At 36.0% G+C, this 16,626-nt stretch overlaps 1 protein-coding gene across 2 annotated transcripts in view; it reads left to right on the top strand.

Moving 5' to 3' along the window:
* The first annotated feature begins 2,384 nt into the window (after positions 1–2,384).
* LOC149550925 (serine/threonine-protein kinase D6PK-like) overlaps positions 2,385–16,626 on the top strand; it is a 37,123-nt gene continuing 22,881 nt past the window's right edge. Inside the window, exons 1-2 of one of the 2 annotated variants that reach the window (XM_089786490.1) lie at positions 2,385–2,639; positions 9,105–10,852. In XM_089786490.1, coding sequence (XP_089642616.1) covers positions 9,258–10,852 — 1,595 coding nt within the window. In that variant the 5' untranslated portion in view covers positions 2,385–2,639; positions 9,105–9,257. Of the gene's footprint in view, positions 2,640–9,085; positions 10,853–16,626 lie in introns of both variants that reach the window. The other variant, XM_089786491.1, reaches the window with a different exon arrangement.

The following is a 16,626-nucleotide window of genomic DNA, read 5'->3' on the forward strand; positions in this document are numbered from 1 at the left end:
AACTTCTTGGATAAACACAGTGTTAGGTTTCAATTTGATTATCATGTCCTTGACTTGATACTTACGATGGGGAGAGACAACCCCCTTAAATACCATGACAAAACTTTGAAATTCATAGCAAAGATGAGGCAAGAGAGTAAATCTCTTGCAAAAGTGCTTCATACCTATTGACAATAATAATGTACTGATTATATTTATTAGACTCCTCATTAATAAGGAAGTAGACCTAGACCTTTTTCTTGATAAGAGAGTTACATTAAAAGTACCATGATCAAGATTATTAAGATAATGGACCTGGATCTTTGTCTCATAGGGGGTAAACAAATTTATTATTATGACCAACAATTCGAGTATTATTCTATAAAGAAGTTAGGAGCAACCTTTGACGAGAGCTTCCACTTCATTTAGGAGATGGCTCGAATGGTTCCTTCCTTCTCCTAACCACTTTCCACCCTTCCCTCATAACAACATCCCTATATGTTGAGACATCTAGGTTAGTGGTGTCTCTCTTAGAAGTATTAATGGTTGAGCTACTCAATTTTGGGACAATGACAAAATCTTTACATAACATGGGGCTATTATTATGGGTGATGGATGAATCCTTAGGTACAAGTTGGCTATGGTTTGTTGTTCATTGTGTTGAATAGAAACTTGAGGCCGATTCATTTTATTTTTCTTCATAGGGTAATCTTTGATAATACATCCTTCTTGATGGTAGTAGAAACATGCATTCGGTTTATTAAGATAAATTAAAGTATGAAAGAATTCAGAGTTAGGACCAATACGCTTGATATTTTCTAGGAATGGATTATTCAAGTCCATCTCCACACATACTCTATGGTGAACTCTCAAACTAGAAAACTTGTCAGAATTATTTTTGCACCATGTTACCTTCTCATCTAGGAAATAATTCCTCTCAAAAAGGCTTGAAAGTCAAATTTATATAAGGAAGTTCCACCCACATAGGATATCATGACTTATATGGACCTTTAGGGTGAAAATCTAAATTTCATGCCTGTAAGTAACATATTTGTCCACAGATAACCCATGATCTGCATTGGAGCACAATCTGAGCATGATCAACATTAATGAACTTGCATGAAATATAGCCCTTTCCTAACCCTCTCAAGGATTCAAATTCCCATCCCCGACTTTCCCAATTAAGTTTTATCCATTTACAAAATTCAGATTTAGGAGAAAGCCCTCTTAAGAAGAACAAAATAACTGATATATGCTGGCATTCATCAATGGAATCCATAACACCATCAGGGAGGAAGAATTCCAAGGTTTCTCCTAGGGTTTGGTAATGTTGTTCCTCCACATGTTCCTCCACATTGCATGATTCTTCTTTGCATGTCGGTCGTCACTCTTTGTAGCCATATCTGTAGCTTATTCTTGATTTGCTTGCCTGTGTCTATGAGGGTTTCTTTTGGATTTACATTAGACAACGTCCCTTCCCTGCAACGTCCCTCCCTTGCCTCGTCCTTCAACTGCATTCTTCAATTTGAAACTTAAATGACCAAGGAGAAAAGGAAAACATGGGTTTTGAAGTGATTAAGGGATCACCATAGACAATCCTTAAATTCGACAACTCCAATCGCTCAAACCACTCAAAAAAAAATCAATGTAGAGACGCCTCAAAGCCCTATTGTAGACATAGTTGAATCTACAACCAAAATCTAATGTTCGAATTGGGCTACTGCCAAAGCACCTCCCCAGAAAAAGTCAACTACTTTGAAGGAAGGTATGCAAAAATGTTGTTGCCAAAAAGAGTGCAAAACATTGCTAAATCACAAAGAAGCTGTGATTATGTTTTTGCTACAAAGAAATTGTATAAAACTCTATTAAGATTTCTTTGTAAAATGTTTCAACAACTCTCGCCTCCTCATATGAAACTATCTTTTATTCCCTCTTTGCTTTATTTCATTATTTCTTAGTAAAGAAGAGGCAATATTAAAATATTAATTATAGAAAGTACATACTAAAATGGTACACTATAACCCCCACTCTTAAATGTGTAAAACCAAAAATTAAATGCAAGAACACACTTGCAAGGACACACTTATCCCTTCAACATCTCGATCCCGTGAAAGATTTTACCTCCAAAATTGGCAAAACATTTGAACTCTTACCTCTCTTAAAACGAAATATCCCAAATGAGCGTGCCCGAAAAAATGATCCCTGTTGCCCTCAACAATAATGACGACAATATCTCTATGATGGGCGTGAAGCACCACTCGATTCTCATGCAACCCACTCACTTGGACATCTTTTGCACAGTGAATATATAACTAAGGCTGTCCTTTGTAAAATAATTAAAGTGGGTAATAGTTTATTGCAAAGATAATATTAATTAGAATTCTTTTGTGTGCCAAAAATAAATAAATAAATAAACAGAAAGTGACAGAGCATAGTATGGCAGGCAAGATACATGTACTGTGCATTCTCTCTTCTCTTCTGCTGCTGACATATATTCTTTCATTTCATTTCATCCATTCATCAAATCACTGTTAGGCTTGCCCATTATCCCATTCATACAAACGCAAGTTTAATAGCTTTTCCACGATTTCTGCTAATCTTTGGTGAGACCAGTAAATTGATTGCAGATTGTCAGAGCGGGAGACTAAAGGAGCTTTCAGGTAAATCAAATTAAAAGCTCTGCATTTTTAGTCTCTCTGGTTATGAGGATATGGTTATGCAGGCTTCAGCTTAAAATGTGTGCTGTTTCCCAGTCATGGTATCATTTGTTGATTAAATCAGTGTGCAGGACAATGAATCTTAAGTGGGTTTTGTAGCTAACATGAGCAGGATTATGTTGAGTGCCGGTTCAGAAATGCTGCACCTCTATATCCACAAATAGTTTAGACCCAGATTATAATAAGGACTAATTTAACATGTTGTGTGAAATCAAAACATTTTTCCTGGGATATATTTAATATCCATAGCTTTCATAATAATCTAGGACAAGTAATGTTATTGTAGTTTTGATGCCGACGATAGTATTCCAAGTAAAATGCAAACTCCGTAGTTTGTTATACAGGTAAGAGCCTGTAATGTTACTTCAGATCGGTTACTGGACTCATTTTGACGAAGATATGACCAACTTGTATCTGGGTTGTGGAAATTTTTATTTATATCTATCCTGGTAGACTGCTTTGAAACCTTTTTCGAGTGCTTAGCTTAGCTCTGCACACACTCGCACATCTTACATCAAACTAGGGTATAATAGCTACATGCCTACAGTGATCATGCGTGTTAGGATTTGACCTGAACACCAGACCAGCTCCAGTGGACTATATCGGGGTTTTCAAAGTACCCTCGAATAAATTTTGTTTCCCAGTGGTTGAAACTTAAGTGAACCTTTTCCCCATGCGTGTAGCGAGTGAGACTTGAAGGCCTTGGAACTTAGGGAGACCACAATCTCTCCTCATAAAGGATCTTTGAATATTTGAAAGTTCCTTAATCTCTCAATGTAACAAGTAAAATTGTCATCGGGGATAAATCTAACATTAAGTAAAAAGATTTACGGCCATGATGGCCCTGGTTTGATCCCTGGCAGGTGCATAGATGCAGCGTTGCGTGTACAATTGGGTTTAGGAATCCAATTGTACAAAAAGTTATTTATATATATAAAATAAGACGATCTTATTAGTTCAGAAGAGTGAGGTGATCCAAACGGGATACAGGAAAAAAATTGAGTGTGGAAGCAATTCAGTAACTACTACGTTATCAACTTTTATCAATTTGGAGAATTTGGAGTTGGCCAGACTCCAAACACGGAATGTGTCCTTTTTGATAGTTTCCATTTTCAGAGAAAGTCACGGTCATCTCTCACTCGTATGGATTTGGCGTATGCCTTTGCTTTACCTGCCTATGTATGGGTCACTATACAGCTCTTAAAATAATAAAATGTAACTTCAATTGTTTTCTTTAGCTCATGTCTTACTGTATTAAACATGTGGAATATTCTCATAACATTGTGAACAGTTGTTGCTACTGTAAAGAGAAGGAAGCATTTCCTCTGCAATCAAATTAATAGCGGAAAGTTGTTTGCTTCATGTTAAACTCTCAAAAGATTGAATGCATTTATAGGATCTTGTAAAACACTTCTTCTCTGTAGTGGTCTTTGGATTTAAACTATGTTTTGACGGTTTGTTTTCTATTATAGTAGGGTGTGATAACGTATAATGGGTGTGACATCCAATGTACATGGTTATAAGAAACAATAACATCAGATTATGGTAATGGTACACAAAACAGAAGTATAAAAATAAGCACGTGTAAAGAAATATTCCTAGATGAAGTTTATTTACATCATTAAGTGGGCATTAACAATGGGTAGAGTCTTGTTCACTAGAAGCTTTTCCAAAAAATCCTCACCACGATTAAATTCAAGCTCATCATGAGTGAAGGTGGATGTAGTCAGACATGTCCTTACAATCATTGGACGAGGTTCACCCTGTTTGTGACCCTTTAAAAAGCTGTCATGCCAACTTAAATTTAGAATTTTTTAGTGGATTTGAGTTCTAAACCCTTGGGCATTTATTATGCACACTAGTCAATGCATGCTGCTTGTAGTAGTCCAAGGAAGAAAATAATGAACAATGTCTTAGCTGTCTTCGGATTTTGCAACTTTGATTTGTGGTTTAGAGACTGTTCGTTTTTGTCAGTTTTTGTATATGCTGTGGTAAAATTGCTCAAAAGCTAGCGCGTGGTATTTTTTTGAAGGTTACTGGTATATGATGCAGGCAGGAAGTTACTAGTAAACCCCCATAACTTTGTATAGCTTTTTGAAGAACTACCATAATCATGAATATCTTATGTTTACATTTATTAACATCAGATTAAGATTGTGTTGTTTGTTGCGTGGGTGGAAGCGTTTATTGTTAATATCATCTTATTGTTATATTTTCCTGGTAAAAACCATTGTTTGCTTGCATATTTGGTTTGTTTTTGCAGCTTCTGATTTGATTTTTAAAGAGATGATTTTTTCTATGGTGTTGATTTTAGATATTTTACATTGTTGAGTATTTAGCTACATATTGCTAGTTTAAACACCTTTTAACTGTTTCAGGTTTGGAATTGTTGATGGTGATTTGATGCAAAATTGTATTCTTCTCTTTCTAACACCTTTCTGTATGTTGTTTGTAATTGAGAAATTGAGGTGGAGGTGGGGGCATCGGTGAGGTGTGGGTGAGTGAGAATGAATAGATTGAAGTTTTCATGATATATTTTGAAGGAGTTAACACATATATTTTGATTTGGATGTGATTTTTTGACTTTTTATACATGGCGAAAGAAGTACTGTGAGAAATAGAAGGCAGAATTATCATGAAAATAGCTTGTGATTTTATGGGTCAGTGCAGTTTATAGCCCACTCTTCCTACCTTAACTTTCTTAAATTAACCATTGGTTGTTTAAAAAACTAATATGTTTGGTGTTATCTTTTAACACACTTATAACAAGAAAACTTGTGTAACCACCATAAATCCCCAAGACAAAATCATTTGGATAAAAACATCGAAATATTTAGTTTCGGGTCATGGATCTGTGATTACTCTCAGTGATGTCTGTACTAAAGATTTATCCTTTGCCAATACAGTGGTGAACACCTTTTCATATCAAAGACTAATATAATTTAGAGGTGTATTGCAAATAATTGTCATTGAATCTAGTCAATAATGTGATCGAAAAAGGTTGAATAGGAGCTCATTGCCATAAATGCAACTAACAATGCTATTGTATTAAAAGCCTTCTTGCAGACTTAATTTTTGAAAGGCTTCTCCATTGGGCCTCTTTTTAGAGAAATCGAAACATTGTTTTCTTCAGAAGATGGTGGCATTGGATTAAAAGTTGTGGATTAGCTGGTTGTGATAAGCCAGTAGGAGCTTTTTGCAAGTTTCTCCTGGCAAGAGGATGTGCAATAGACTTTGATCTGTTACTTTCCATGTTGGCATCCTCTTTTTCTTAATAAAGCCCATATTTGTTGCTTTGCAACCCTTTTTTAGTCTAGCTTGGGACAATTTTATTCTTTCACACAAAAATGAGCTCTTATGCTCTTTTCCATATTGGCTGCAATGCTAAGATAAACCCCACCATCAGGATGTCGTTGAATCATTGTTGTATGTTGCCAAAGAGGTGATGATGCATCAAATAAAAAAAAATTCTCTACATCTTGGCCAACTGAAGGAGAATTTCTAGTTATTTTATTATGTACCTAAAATAATAAATATTTAAATTTTTTTTTGGCATTGTAATCCTTGATACATAAAGAATACAAAAATATTCTATCTTACTTTAAAAAGACTTCATAAAAATTTCAATTGAAAACTCAAAAACAATGAAAGATTTACTCACCTTTGATGGCTTAATCTTTTTTGTGCAGCTATTTCTTACTTGGGTATGGATCTTACTCCTTCATAGCCCCATCTTCAGGAGAAACATGAAGTAGCCTCCAAAACCCAACAATGACAGCGCAGAGGGAAAAAAATGCAGTTCTTGGTGTTTCATGTTCGTCAAATGAGTTTCAGACCCCAAGACCATCACTTTAAGGCAAATGGAATCTTTGGAAATTGTTTTTGATTAAAAAATGTGTTTTTGCCTCCCCCAGCCAGGTACACTCAGGGTACTCCTTGGGCGGTACCATGGGCATACCTGGGGACCAATCCACATGACCGTATAAAAATAGGAGTATTAAGGACACTGTCACACAAATTTGAATTATTAAACTGAGCTTCTTTAATCCATTAAGATAAAATGAGGCCAATGCACTTCAACCTGGAGGAGAAATTGACTAAATAGGATATTCACACCCTAGGACCCTACTAACAAGGAGCCTCTTTATTGAAAAAAAAAGTTTCATTTCCTTGATCTAGAACTTATGGAAATATGTTACGTATGCTATCTTCATATAATAACACTGATAAGGAGCTTGCAAATCTCTTGTTTTATAGACCAAAAACGTAGAAAATATATCAGCAAGCCTATCTTTCTTGTCTGGGATTCATAGTGGTTGACATAAGTGACAAGAAATGTGTGACTTTATGTTGAGTTTGGAATGGAGGCTGGCTTAATAAGAGTGAAAGTTTGCCATTATATTTTGCAAGCCTGCAATTTTGTGACTGCAAAATAACTACAACAGTTGTTTCATGATAAAAAAATACTATTTTGGGATAGAAACACTGCTTTGAGAGCTATTGGAGCTTGAAGTCTTCGGTCTAGTTTTGCTCAATTTTCTCCTGAAAACCCTACTATTTTACTAACTGGAATGGCCGAAAATTGCTTTCGCATCTTGCATAGTGAACTCTAACAACATGTAACTATTATACACCATAAAGGAGCTTGAAAATCTGTTGTTTTATAGATCAAAATTTCTTGTTTAGTGCTGAGAAGGGTGTGGGGGCTGACAACTAATTAACAACACTACAACTAATAAATCTGGGAGTTCATGGTTTACCCCGCTGTCTGCAAATTGCTGCAAGCCTTCCAAAGCAAACACAGTTAAACTTTCTTGAACACTATGTCTGAATAAAATGAAATAGGGATTCTTCTTCTTTTACCTGTTAAAATGACTCTTACCCTACAGTCACATAGTGGTTATGTATGGCAGGGGAAGCAATGATGTGTGTGTGATACAGTGTACCCGCTGTAATGGACTGCCTTCTCCATGTATGTGGACATAAAAGAAACATAATGATAAAGTTAGTCTGATTAGTAAGTTTGGAGTTATAGAAACATAGTGTGGAAAGTAACTGCTACCAAACAACATCCAAATACTAGCATCATCTTTTGTTCCTTGTGAATCCCATTAGGATAGCATGTTCTCTAAGTTAGGATTCTAATCAACCTGTCAACTCTGCAACCTGTCTGTCTCGATGAACAAATAAAATTATAAAGGAGGAGGCCTTAAGACTTGGTTGTAATTGTTTTTCGTGTTGGCCTTATATTCAGCACATGATTCCATAGGTCTTAACTGCAAGTTGTAGCAATGGTCTCTGCAGTCTGACCTGTATGTCTTATTTATGGTAATTGTGTCAGACTGACATTCAGGCCTTTATGTAGCATTTGTCTGTAGATTGATCTGTGATTTAAATCCTAAAAAAAGCATTTCTGCGACTCAAGGTGTAGATATTTTGTTAACAAGGGCAACCTCTCCGCATCTTTATATTTTGTAACAATTGTTCTGTTGGCTGATTTGTATTTCTTCTTTTAGGTATTTGACCCATAGAAAAGGTGATTTTCTTGTATTCATTGTTTATGTGTCTAAGCCAACTTCTAAGTTGTTATATCATGTTTTGTCTCTATACTGCTGCATTGGCTTATATGCATTGTTATTTGTGGTCATATGTGGACCTTTAGGTTTTTATTGCAATTTTGGTGACCGCAGGCTGCTGCTAATCTATATATATATATAGATGTAGATGTATGCTGAATTTTAGGTACACATCCCTGTTATATTTTCAGCTGTACCTGTCCCAGAAACGTCTCAGAGGCTTTTGGACACCTAGGGGACTTAGACTTAGACTTAGACTTACAGAACAAATTAGACTTTGATTCTCAAAGTAACACAAATTTGGCATATGAATTCCGCTGATTCTTATATTTTAAGGTTCTATTATGTATAAGTACATGCTTTATCCATGTTTTTCATAGAAATATTTTAAATTTCTCTATATATTTTAAGTTGCCCTATTGTTATATAACTGTCCCCATTTGCCATCCCCCCCGTCCCCAAAATCGGCAATTTTTTTGGCCGTCCGGGAAACCTGTCCCGCTGTCCCCTGCTTTCCCTGTCCTGGAAACTTGGGGGAACATAGAATATTTCAATTCTTTCCATTGGCTGAACTCTATGTATAGGATTTTCAATTTTGTAGTAGTTGTTGTATATTGGGTTGATAATTTCTGTGTTCAAAATTTAAATGCACATTCTTTTGAATGACAATATTTACATGGAAGCTTCAAGAAATATCTTTACTTTCAGTTTTTGTTGTTACTTGAGAAGCATTTTAGGCTCATCTTTATTTTGCACGTAGAGTAGCCCTTTCTAGTTCCTTCATCTTTGGAAATGTGAGTAATACTTTTTCAGGTTTTTTATGGCATTCCAGGTAAATAGAGAAAAAGTGAGTTGATTTCTGGTCTTTATAATGGAGTATGGAGGAAGAGGATGAAGAGAAAAGCATGGTCATGAGTATATGGAGATGGTCTATACATAATGGAGCTTGTAAGCAAAGAGCCCCTGTAAATCTTTGTGCAGACCAATGGCAACTTCTGGTTCCTCTGACACTGGTTTGAAGAAGACAGCAGAAGAAGATATCTTAAAGAACTCATCCAGCAAAGGAAAGTTGCCAGGTACAGAAACAGGACTTTTGAAACAGTCTTTGGCTTTAGACAATTCCTGGAGAAAAGAAACAGATACTGGATATGAGAAACAATTGAAGGGAGTGGGAAGATCAACTGCATTGGGTAGCTCTCAGTTTGTTAATTCTTCTGTTTCAAAACAAGCAGCAATAGGAGGGCCTTTTTCTCAAGCATCTGAAATTCACACAGAAAAGGCACCAACTGCAAAGCAAGCATTAAGAGGTGCAGGTTCTTCTCAGGCACTGTTTGCATCAGAGGGGCTGACCTTAAAACAAGCTTTAAGAGACATTGGCCCTTCTCCGCTATCCAAAGCAGGTCCATTGGAAAAACTGACGTTGAAGCAAGCCTTAAGAGGGGTAAGCCATTTGCATCCATCTTCAACAGCTGCTTACGGACAATCATCAAGAGGAGCAGAAGAAGCAGATAGTAAAAAACAAATATTAAATGTTGTTGCTGACAGGCAATTCTCAAGAGGAGAGGAGGAAGCAAATGCTAGAAAACAAATATCCAGTGCTGCTGTTGTTTCACAAACTTTAGGTGCAGCTATTGGCAAACAGCAGTCAGATGGAGCAAGCACTTCTCAAAATTTTGCAGCTGATACTTTGGAAAGTTTAAATCGTAAAGCTAGTGGTTCCAATATGTTTGAAGGAGGTTCATTGAAAGAGAGGACATTGTTTGGCACTTCCAAACCATCGGCTTCAGGAACAGCACAATTGGCTGAAGGAACTTCTCAGCTTCCACAATGCAGTTTGTCAAGCTCATCAGAAGCTACACATAAATATAACAAATTGAAATGTGAACCTGAGAATGAATGCGTATGGGATTCTTCTTTACCTCCAAGTGGGAGCCTTAGTCCTCAAAGCAGTATCAATGGCAGTGGGATTGTTACAGGCGCAAGTAGTGTTAAAAATAGTTCCAGTGCAAATATAAGTGAATCAATTATCAATGATGATAAATTTAGTGCAGCCAACAATGGTGAAGGTACTAAGCCCAGTGGGATAGGAGACTCTATTGAAAGTGCCAAGAGTAGCGTAAGCAGAGGTAGTAATAGCAGTGGGCTCAGTGATGATAGCACTTGGAGCAACTTAACTGCTAGTGTCAATAAGCCTCACAAAGCAAATGATCCAAGATGGGAAGCCATCCTAGTTGTGAGGAAGCGAGATGGAATTTTAGGCTTGAGCCATTTCAGATTGTTGAAAAGGTTAGGGTGTGGTGATATAGGTAGTGTTTATCTTTCTGAGTTAAGTGGCACAAAGTGTTATTTTGCAATGAAGGTGATGGACAAGGCATCTCTAGCAAGTAGAAAAAAGTTGCTAAGGGCACAAACTGAAAGAGAGATCCTACAGTCATTGGATCATCCTTTTCTTCCAACATTATACACTCATTTTGAAACTGACAAGTTCTCATGTTTAGTTATGGAGTTTTGCCCGGGAGGAGATCTACATACACTTCGGCAAAGACAACCAGGGAAGCACTTTTCCGAACTTGCAGCCCGGTATGGGACTCGACACCTTTCTAGTAATGTCATACTTGAGGAATTAATAGTTTTCTGATAAAATATGATATCAACCCCTGTCTGTACTTTTGAAACATATACTTGTGACAACTTCTGTATGTCTCACTAAATCCATTTATGCATTTAAAAGGTGAAATAGACATGGTTCCATGATTTTCCTGATGCTTAGTTGTCCTTCAAAAATTTTTCACTATCCTTGAATTCTCTTGTCATTATCTTTAATGAAAAATAGATACAAGTGTAGGCTTGCAATCAGGATGTTTTCTGGCTAATGCTACCCCCTTGATGACAAAGTATGAGCTCACAATTGTCTTCAGGAGCAAAATGATGAAAACTGTATTTGTGTTGCCAAATCAATTACATGTGAAAATTGTTGTACTCTCTCATGCAATTCTATATTAAGAATAGGATGGGGTATATGATTTCTGCCTATTATTTCTCCTCCATGATAATTATTGCAGGTAAGCTACGTAAAAATATATATTTTGCCTGCCTACCCTTATATAATGGTGACTCGTTCAAATTTCATAGGGGAACTGACGAGTAAAACATTCAGCTTTGTTTGTTTAAGCTATACAAATGAGAAAACCATTTGTATTGTTTAAGGAATTGGAGTGATATTTTGTAAAACAAGTGACACTCTCAAATATAGTCATACTAATATTTTATACCTAACTGCTTAGTACGAGCAATCAGTAATAGCAGTTTAAGAATGTTTTTGCAATTCCATATTTTTGATATGGATGCCCATAGGTGGTCATGAAGTTCATCCTTCCCTGCTCTGAGTTTTGTGTCATGAAAGATCCTGGGGAAGCTTAATTGCTTCTTGGTAGGGTGCTAACAAACTTCAACAATGTTCTCGCTCATCTTGTGTTTCAGGGTTACAGGTTTCAGGAGTTCCTGTCAGGATTGTCTTCATATTTTGTACCTTCTTATTCATTGTACCTGACCTTGTGGTCCATTGTAGTATATGTTTCTTTTTGTTTAGCCTTGTTATTGACTTATGTACTCTGTCATATGTTGAAATGAAATTTCATGTTTCTGACCACGTATATTGAAGATGTGGCACTACTTTATACTTGATGATGTATATTTTTGTAAATTATGTTGATTTTGTTGGTGAATTAAACGAGCTCTTATTATTTTATAATTGGTGGTGGTCTTTACATCAAATTAGCATATCTGCTTTAGTTGTTCCTACAGAATTGAATCTTTGGATCTCCCTGTTGAACAGTATTGGGCATTTCTGTCAATCTTTGCAGAATAAATCACATTTGCAGGGTTCTAATCTCTTGCAAATCTCGTTATGAACCTCCTTGGCTAATCTATTTAACCATTTGGGGACCTTCCTTGCTTTTAGTTTTTAACTTACTAGTTGAGTGTCTTCAGTGTATTTTTTGTAAAGTTTCTGCATATTCTTTGGACTGAATATAGATATGATTCTACCTTCTCTATCTTCTACAACTAGCTGTGAGTAATTTCAGATTATTGTCTTTGATTGGATTAGAAATATGGATCAGAATTCTTTCTTTTGCTTCTGTAAATCGTATGAGGGCAGAATGACTAAGGAGCAGACGTGTATTTATCTTTTGTGTGTCCTTAGACTTCATTCTTACCCTCTATAAGTATAGGGATTAAGACATGTCCTTTCTAAGGACATGTCTCTTCCAGCAAATCATTTACTTAACCTCCAAAATCGACGATCAACTAGGATTAATTAAATATTAATTATCAACCAAACAATGGTGTTAGACTAACATTAAACTAAACCTCCAAGGATAGGCGCCGATCTTGTAAAGGAAATAAAGCAAAGATTTAACCTTTACTTATCATGCAATCTCAGATTGAACTGATCTGTTCTCAGACCAGTATGCATTAACAAGTTACATAATTAACACTCCCTTTTAACTTGATAATCATACTGAGAGATATCATATCTAGCAACATCAATGAAGATGAACAAGCAAGATTTGTTACTCTTAGCTATTTGAAGCTCAGCATGTGGTATCATAGAACACATGATACAATGTTATATTATTAAATCTGTAGTATGACAAATCACCATTACTAGTGATAATCTCAAATCGAACTGATCTGTTCTCAGACCAGTATGCATTAACAAGTTACATAATTAACACTCCCTCTTAACTTGATAATCATACTGAGAGATATCATATCTAGCAACATCAATGAAGATGAACAAGCAAGATTTGTTACTCTTATCTACCTGAAGCTCAGCATGTGGTATCATAGAACACATGATACAATGTTATATTACTAAATCTATAGTATGACAAATCACTATTACTAGTGATACTAGTATTGCAAAGAATACAATGTACAGGATAAATCTGAAGAGTAATATAATTTTTTCATTTATCGAAGTTGTGACTCATAGATATTGGTATTTTTATATCACAACATGATCCTGAGTTTAAGACCTACCAGAATACAGGATAAACTTGGAGAATAATAAAATTCTTCCTTTATCCAAATTGTGACTCATAGCAATGTCTACATCACAATATGATCTTAAACTCATCTAGATCTTATAGTAGAACTCTATTGTTTAGCTCATTATCTAAGAGATCGTCATCTTTCATAATGTCTTTTATACAAGTGTTCATTATCTTAGAGATCGTCACCTCTTAAATAATGAATACAAATGGTGGAGCCCATAACAGTCAATAGCTTGACAAAATAAAAGTATTTTATCAATAATTTAAAGAGTACAAATGGATTACAACTCAACCATACCAAGTCTCCTCTTGAAGTGTTCTATTTTCACTCTAGATAGAGGTTTGGTGAGTATGTTTGTTGTTTGATCTACAGTGCAAATGTATTCTAATTTTATAGAATTCCTGTCTACCAAATCTCTTACATAATGGTAAGGAATTTCAATATGCTTGGATTTGTCATGAAAAATTGGATTCACTGAAAGCTCGATGGAACTTTGATTATCACAATAAATAATTGTAGGATTCATGGTTTGCTCAAATAATCCCACAAGTAACTTCCTTAGCCAAACTGCTTCTCGAGAGGCCATCGTTGCTGCAATGTATTTGGCTTCTATGGAGCTTTGAGCTGCTGAAGACTGCTTTTTGCATATCCAAGATATCATCACTAATCCTAAACTGAAACAACATCCTAAAGTACTTTTTCTGTTTTTAACACTTCCACCCCAATTTGAATCAGCGAATCCATGCAAGTCTAAGCCAACTTTCTTATATTTGAGTCCAAAATTAAGAGTGCCTTGTAAGTATCTCATAATGTGTTTAATTGCAACTAGGTGAATCTCCTTTGGTTCACACATAAACTGGCTTAGGACATTAACAACATAGCAAATATCTGGTCTTGTATTTACCAAATACATAAGGGACCCAATCATTTGTCTGTAGAGAGTAGAATCTATGGAAGGTGATTCTGCTGTTGCTTCTTTAAATTTATGCAAATTAGTCTCCATTGGAGAAGACATAGACTTGCAATTCCACATTCCAAATCTCTTCAAAATATTTGATGTAAACTTCCCCTGATTAAGTATGATACTGTTAGAATTTTGTCGTACTTCCAAGCCTAAGAAGTAATGAAAGAGTCCCAAATCTTTCATCTCGAATTCTCTAGTTAGATCTTGTTGGAAATATTCAAGATATGATATGTTACTGAGAGGGGAGGGGTGAATCAATAATATCAAAACTTTAAACAATTCAACACTTTAACCATATATGCTATTCACCATTTATTCTTCTAATCTACTGCATATATGAGAAATTAAACATCCATAACACATATACACAGAGATTTGGTAACCCAGAAACCTTCCAAATAGAAAGTAAAACTGCGGTGGGGATGATACCCACAAAACTTCGTTACTGTAGTATGAAGTTGGCCTATTAAGGCTTACATTGACCACTTCTGGTGATCTGCCCTATTAGGAGCACAAAGCACTGCTAGGTCCACTTTGTTAGAGGATTTACAAACATACACTGAAGTATGCACTCTGTTAGGAGATTTATACAAAGACTGTTAAGTCTACCCTGTTAAAGGATTTACAAAACTGATTCACCTGTTAGGATGAAATAGTGGATCTACTTACAAACTTGATTTGCTGATTAGATCTTTGAAGTATAGATCACCTCTTGTGATTGATGAATCTTTACTGCTCCTTGTAGACCTTGCTAAATACTCTGTACTTCTGCTGATTCGCTTTCATTCTTCTCAAAATATTACATGCCTCTCTTTTATACTTCATATTTATATATTGTAAATGATATAATACATTACATATATACCATTCCGATAATTTCAATTGCAAGGTCGGCCAAAACACAAGTGAACAAAACATTACTGAGTCGGCCCAATAGTAAATAACTCGGGTTCACTGAACTGACTTGGTGACCTTTTGATACTCGGCGTCCACTGCAGTACTTGGCATCGTCATGCACTCGATAGAAGTGAAGGCTCGGTCCATACTAATCACTCGACGTAGTTCTGAACTCAGTAACCACAGGTGACTCGGTAGATGTAGTGTCACTCGGTAAAAATTGAATCTTTTGTTTACCTTGATTTCACTCGATAAAAACTACACTTCCATTACTCGGTAAACGTTACACTTCCATCACTCGGTAAATGTTACACTTCCATCACTCGGTAAACGTTACACTTCCATTACTCGTAAACACTACACTTCCATCACTCGGTAAACACTGTGAAGCTCGGTGAACATTGGAATGCTCGGTGTGAATTGCGAAGCTCGGTAAACATTGGAATGCGAATTGCGAAGCTCGGTAAACATTGGAATGCTCAGTGTGAACTGCGAAGCTCGGTTAGTGTAGAAAAGTGAGTGTTGAGCTCGGTAGCTATACTGATATAGATAAGTGTTGTCACTAATGGCAATAATAACTTAATGCCAACAGATCTTTCTTGCACTGATCTATGAGATGATTATCACCTGTTATTAGTAAATCATCGACATACAGTATCAGAATTACCATATCATCTTTATCTCTTTTATAATATAAATTTAGACTAGCTTCATTCTTGGAGAATCCTAAGCCGGTGAGATACTTATCAATTCTTTCATACCAAGCCCTAGGTGTAGAACAAGATTTAGTTTACAAAGAACATTAACAATAAGGGAAACATTCACAAACTAAAACTATATTCCCATATAAGATTAAACAAAAGAAGGTGTAAGAGAGTGCAAACTAAGAGCAAGATCACTCCAAAAGCCTCCTTGATTTTGTAGATGCATCCTTTGATGTAGATGTATGCTCAATAATATTGCTCAAGCTTCAATGAAAAATATGGATCAAAGTGGATTTGTGGATGGATTTTGCCATTATGATGGTATTTTGATAGTCCTTAAGCTCTCAAAATAGCATCATAACATTAGCACGGAAGTAGATGATTGAAATGGGTATGAGTTTGGCTTCTCAAAATGGCATGGTAACTTTACTTGATGGATTGTGATGATTTGGCTTAGGAGGGGATTCCTTAAATAGGCAAAGGGCTTGAGGGATCGATGGCTAGGATGGAAGGAAAGGAGAAAGCTTATGGAGGGCTCAAATTGAATGAGAGGAGAGCACATGGATTGTGCTTCCTTATAGCCAATCAGGGAGTGACACATGTCATGGGGTCATTGGTTAGAGCAAGAGGGGTTGAGGGGTCAACAAAGGAGGCTCAAAGCTCATAAAGACCCTCATAATGGCTTGTAAGAGCAATAAATGGGCTTGTAAGAGTCATTTATGGCTTGT

Source organism: Cupressus sempervirens, chromosome 6 (genome assembly GCF_028749045.1).
Source record: "Cupressus sempervirens isolate cs-2001-9-10 chromosome 6, ASM2874904v1, whole genome shotgun sequence".
Taxonomy (NCBI): domain Eukaryota; kingdom Viridiplantae; phylum Streptophyta; class Pinopsida; order Cupressales; family Cupressaceae; genus Cupressus; species Cupressus sempervirens.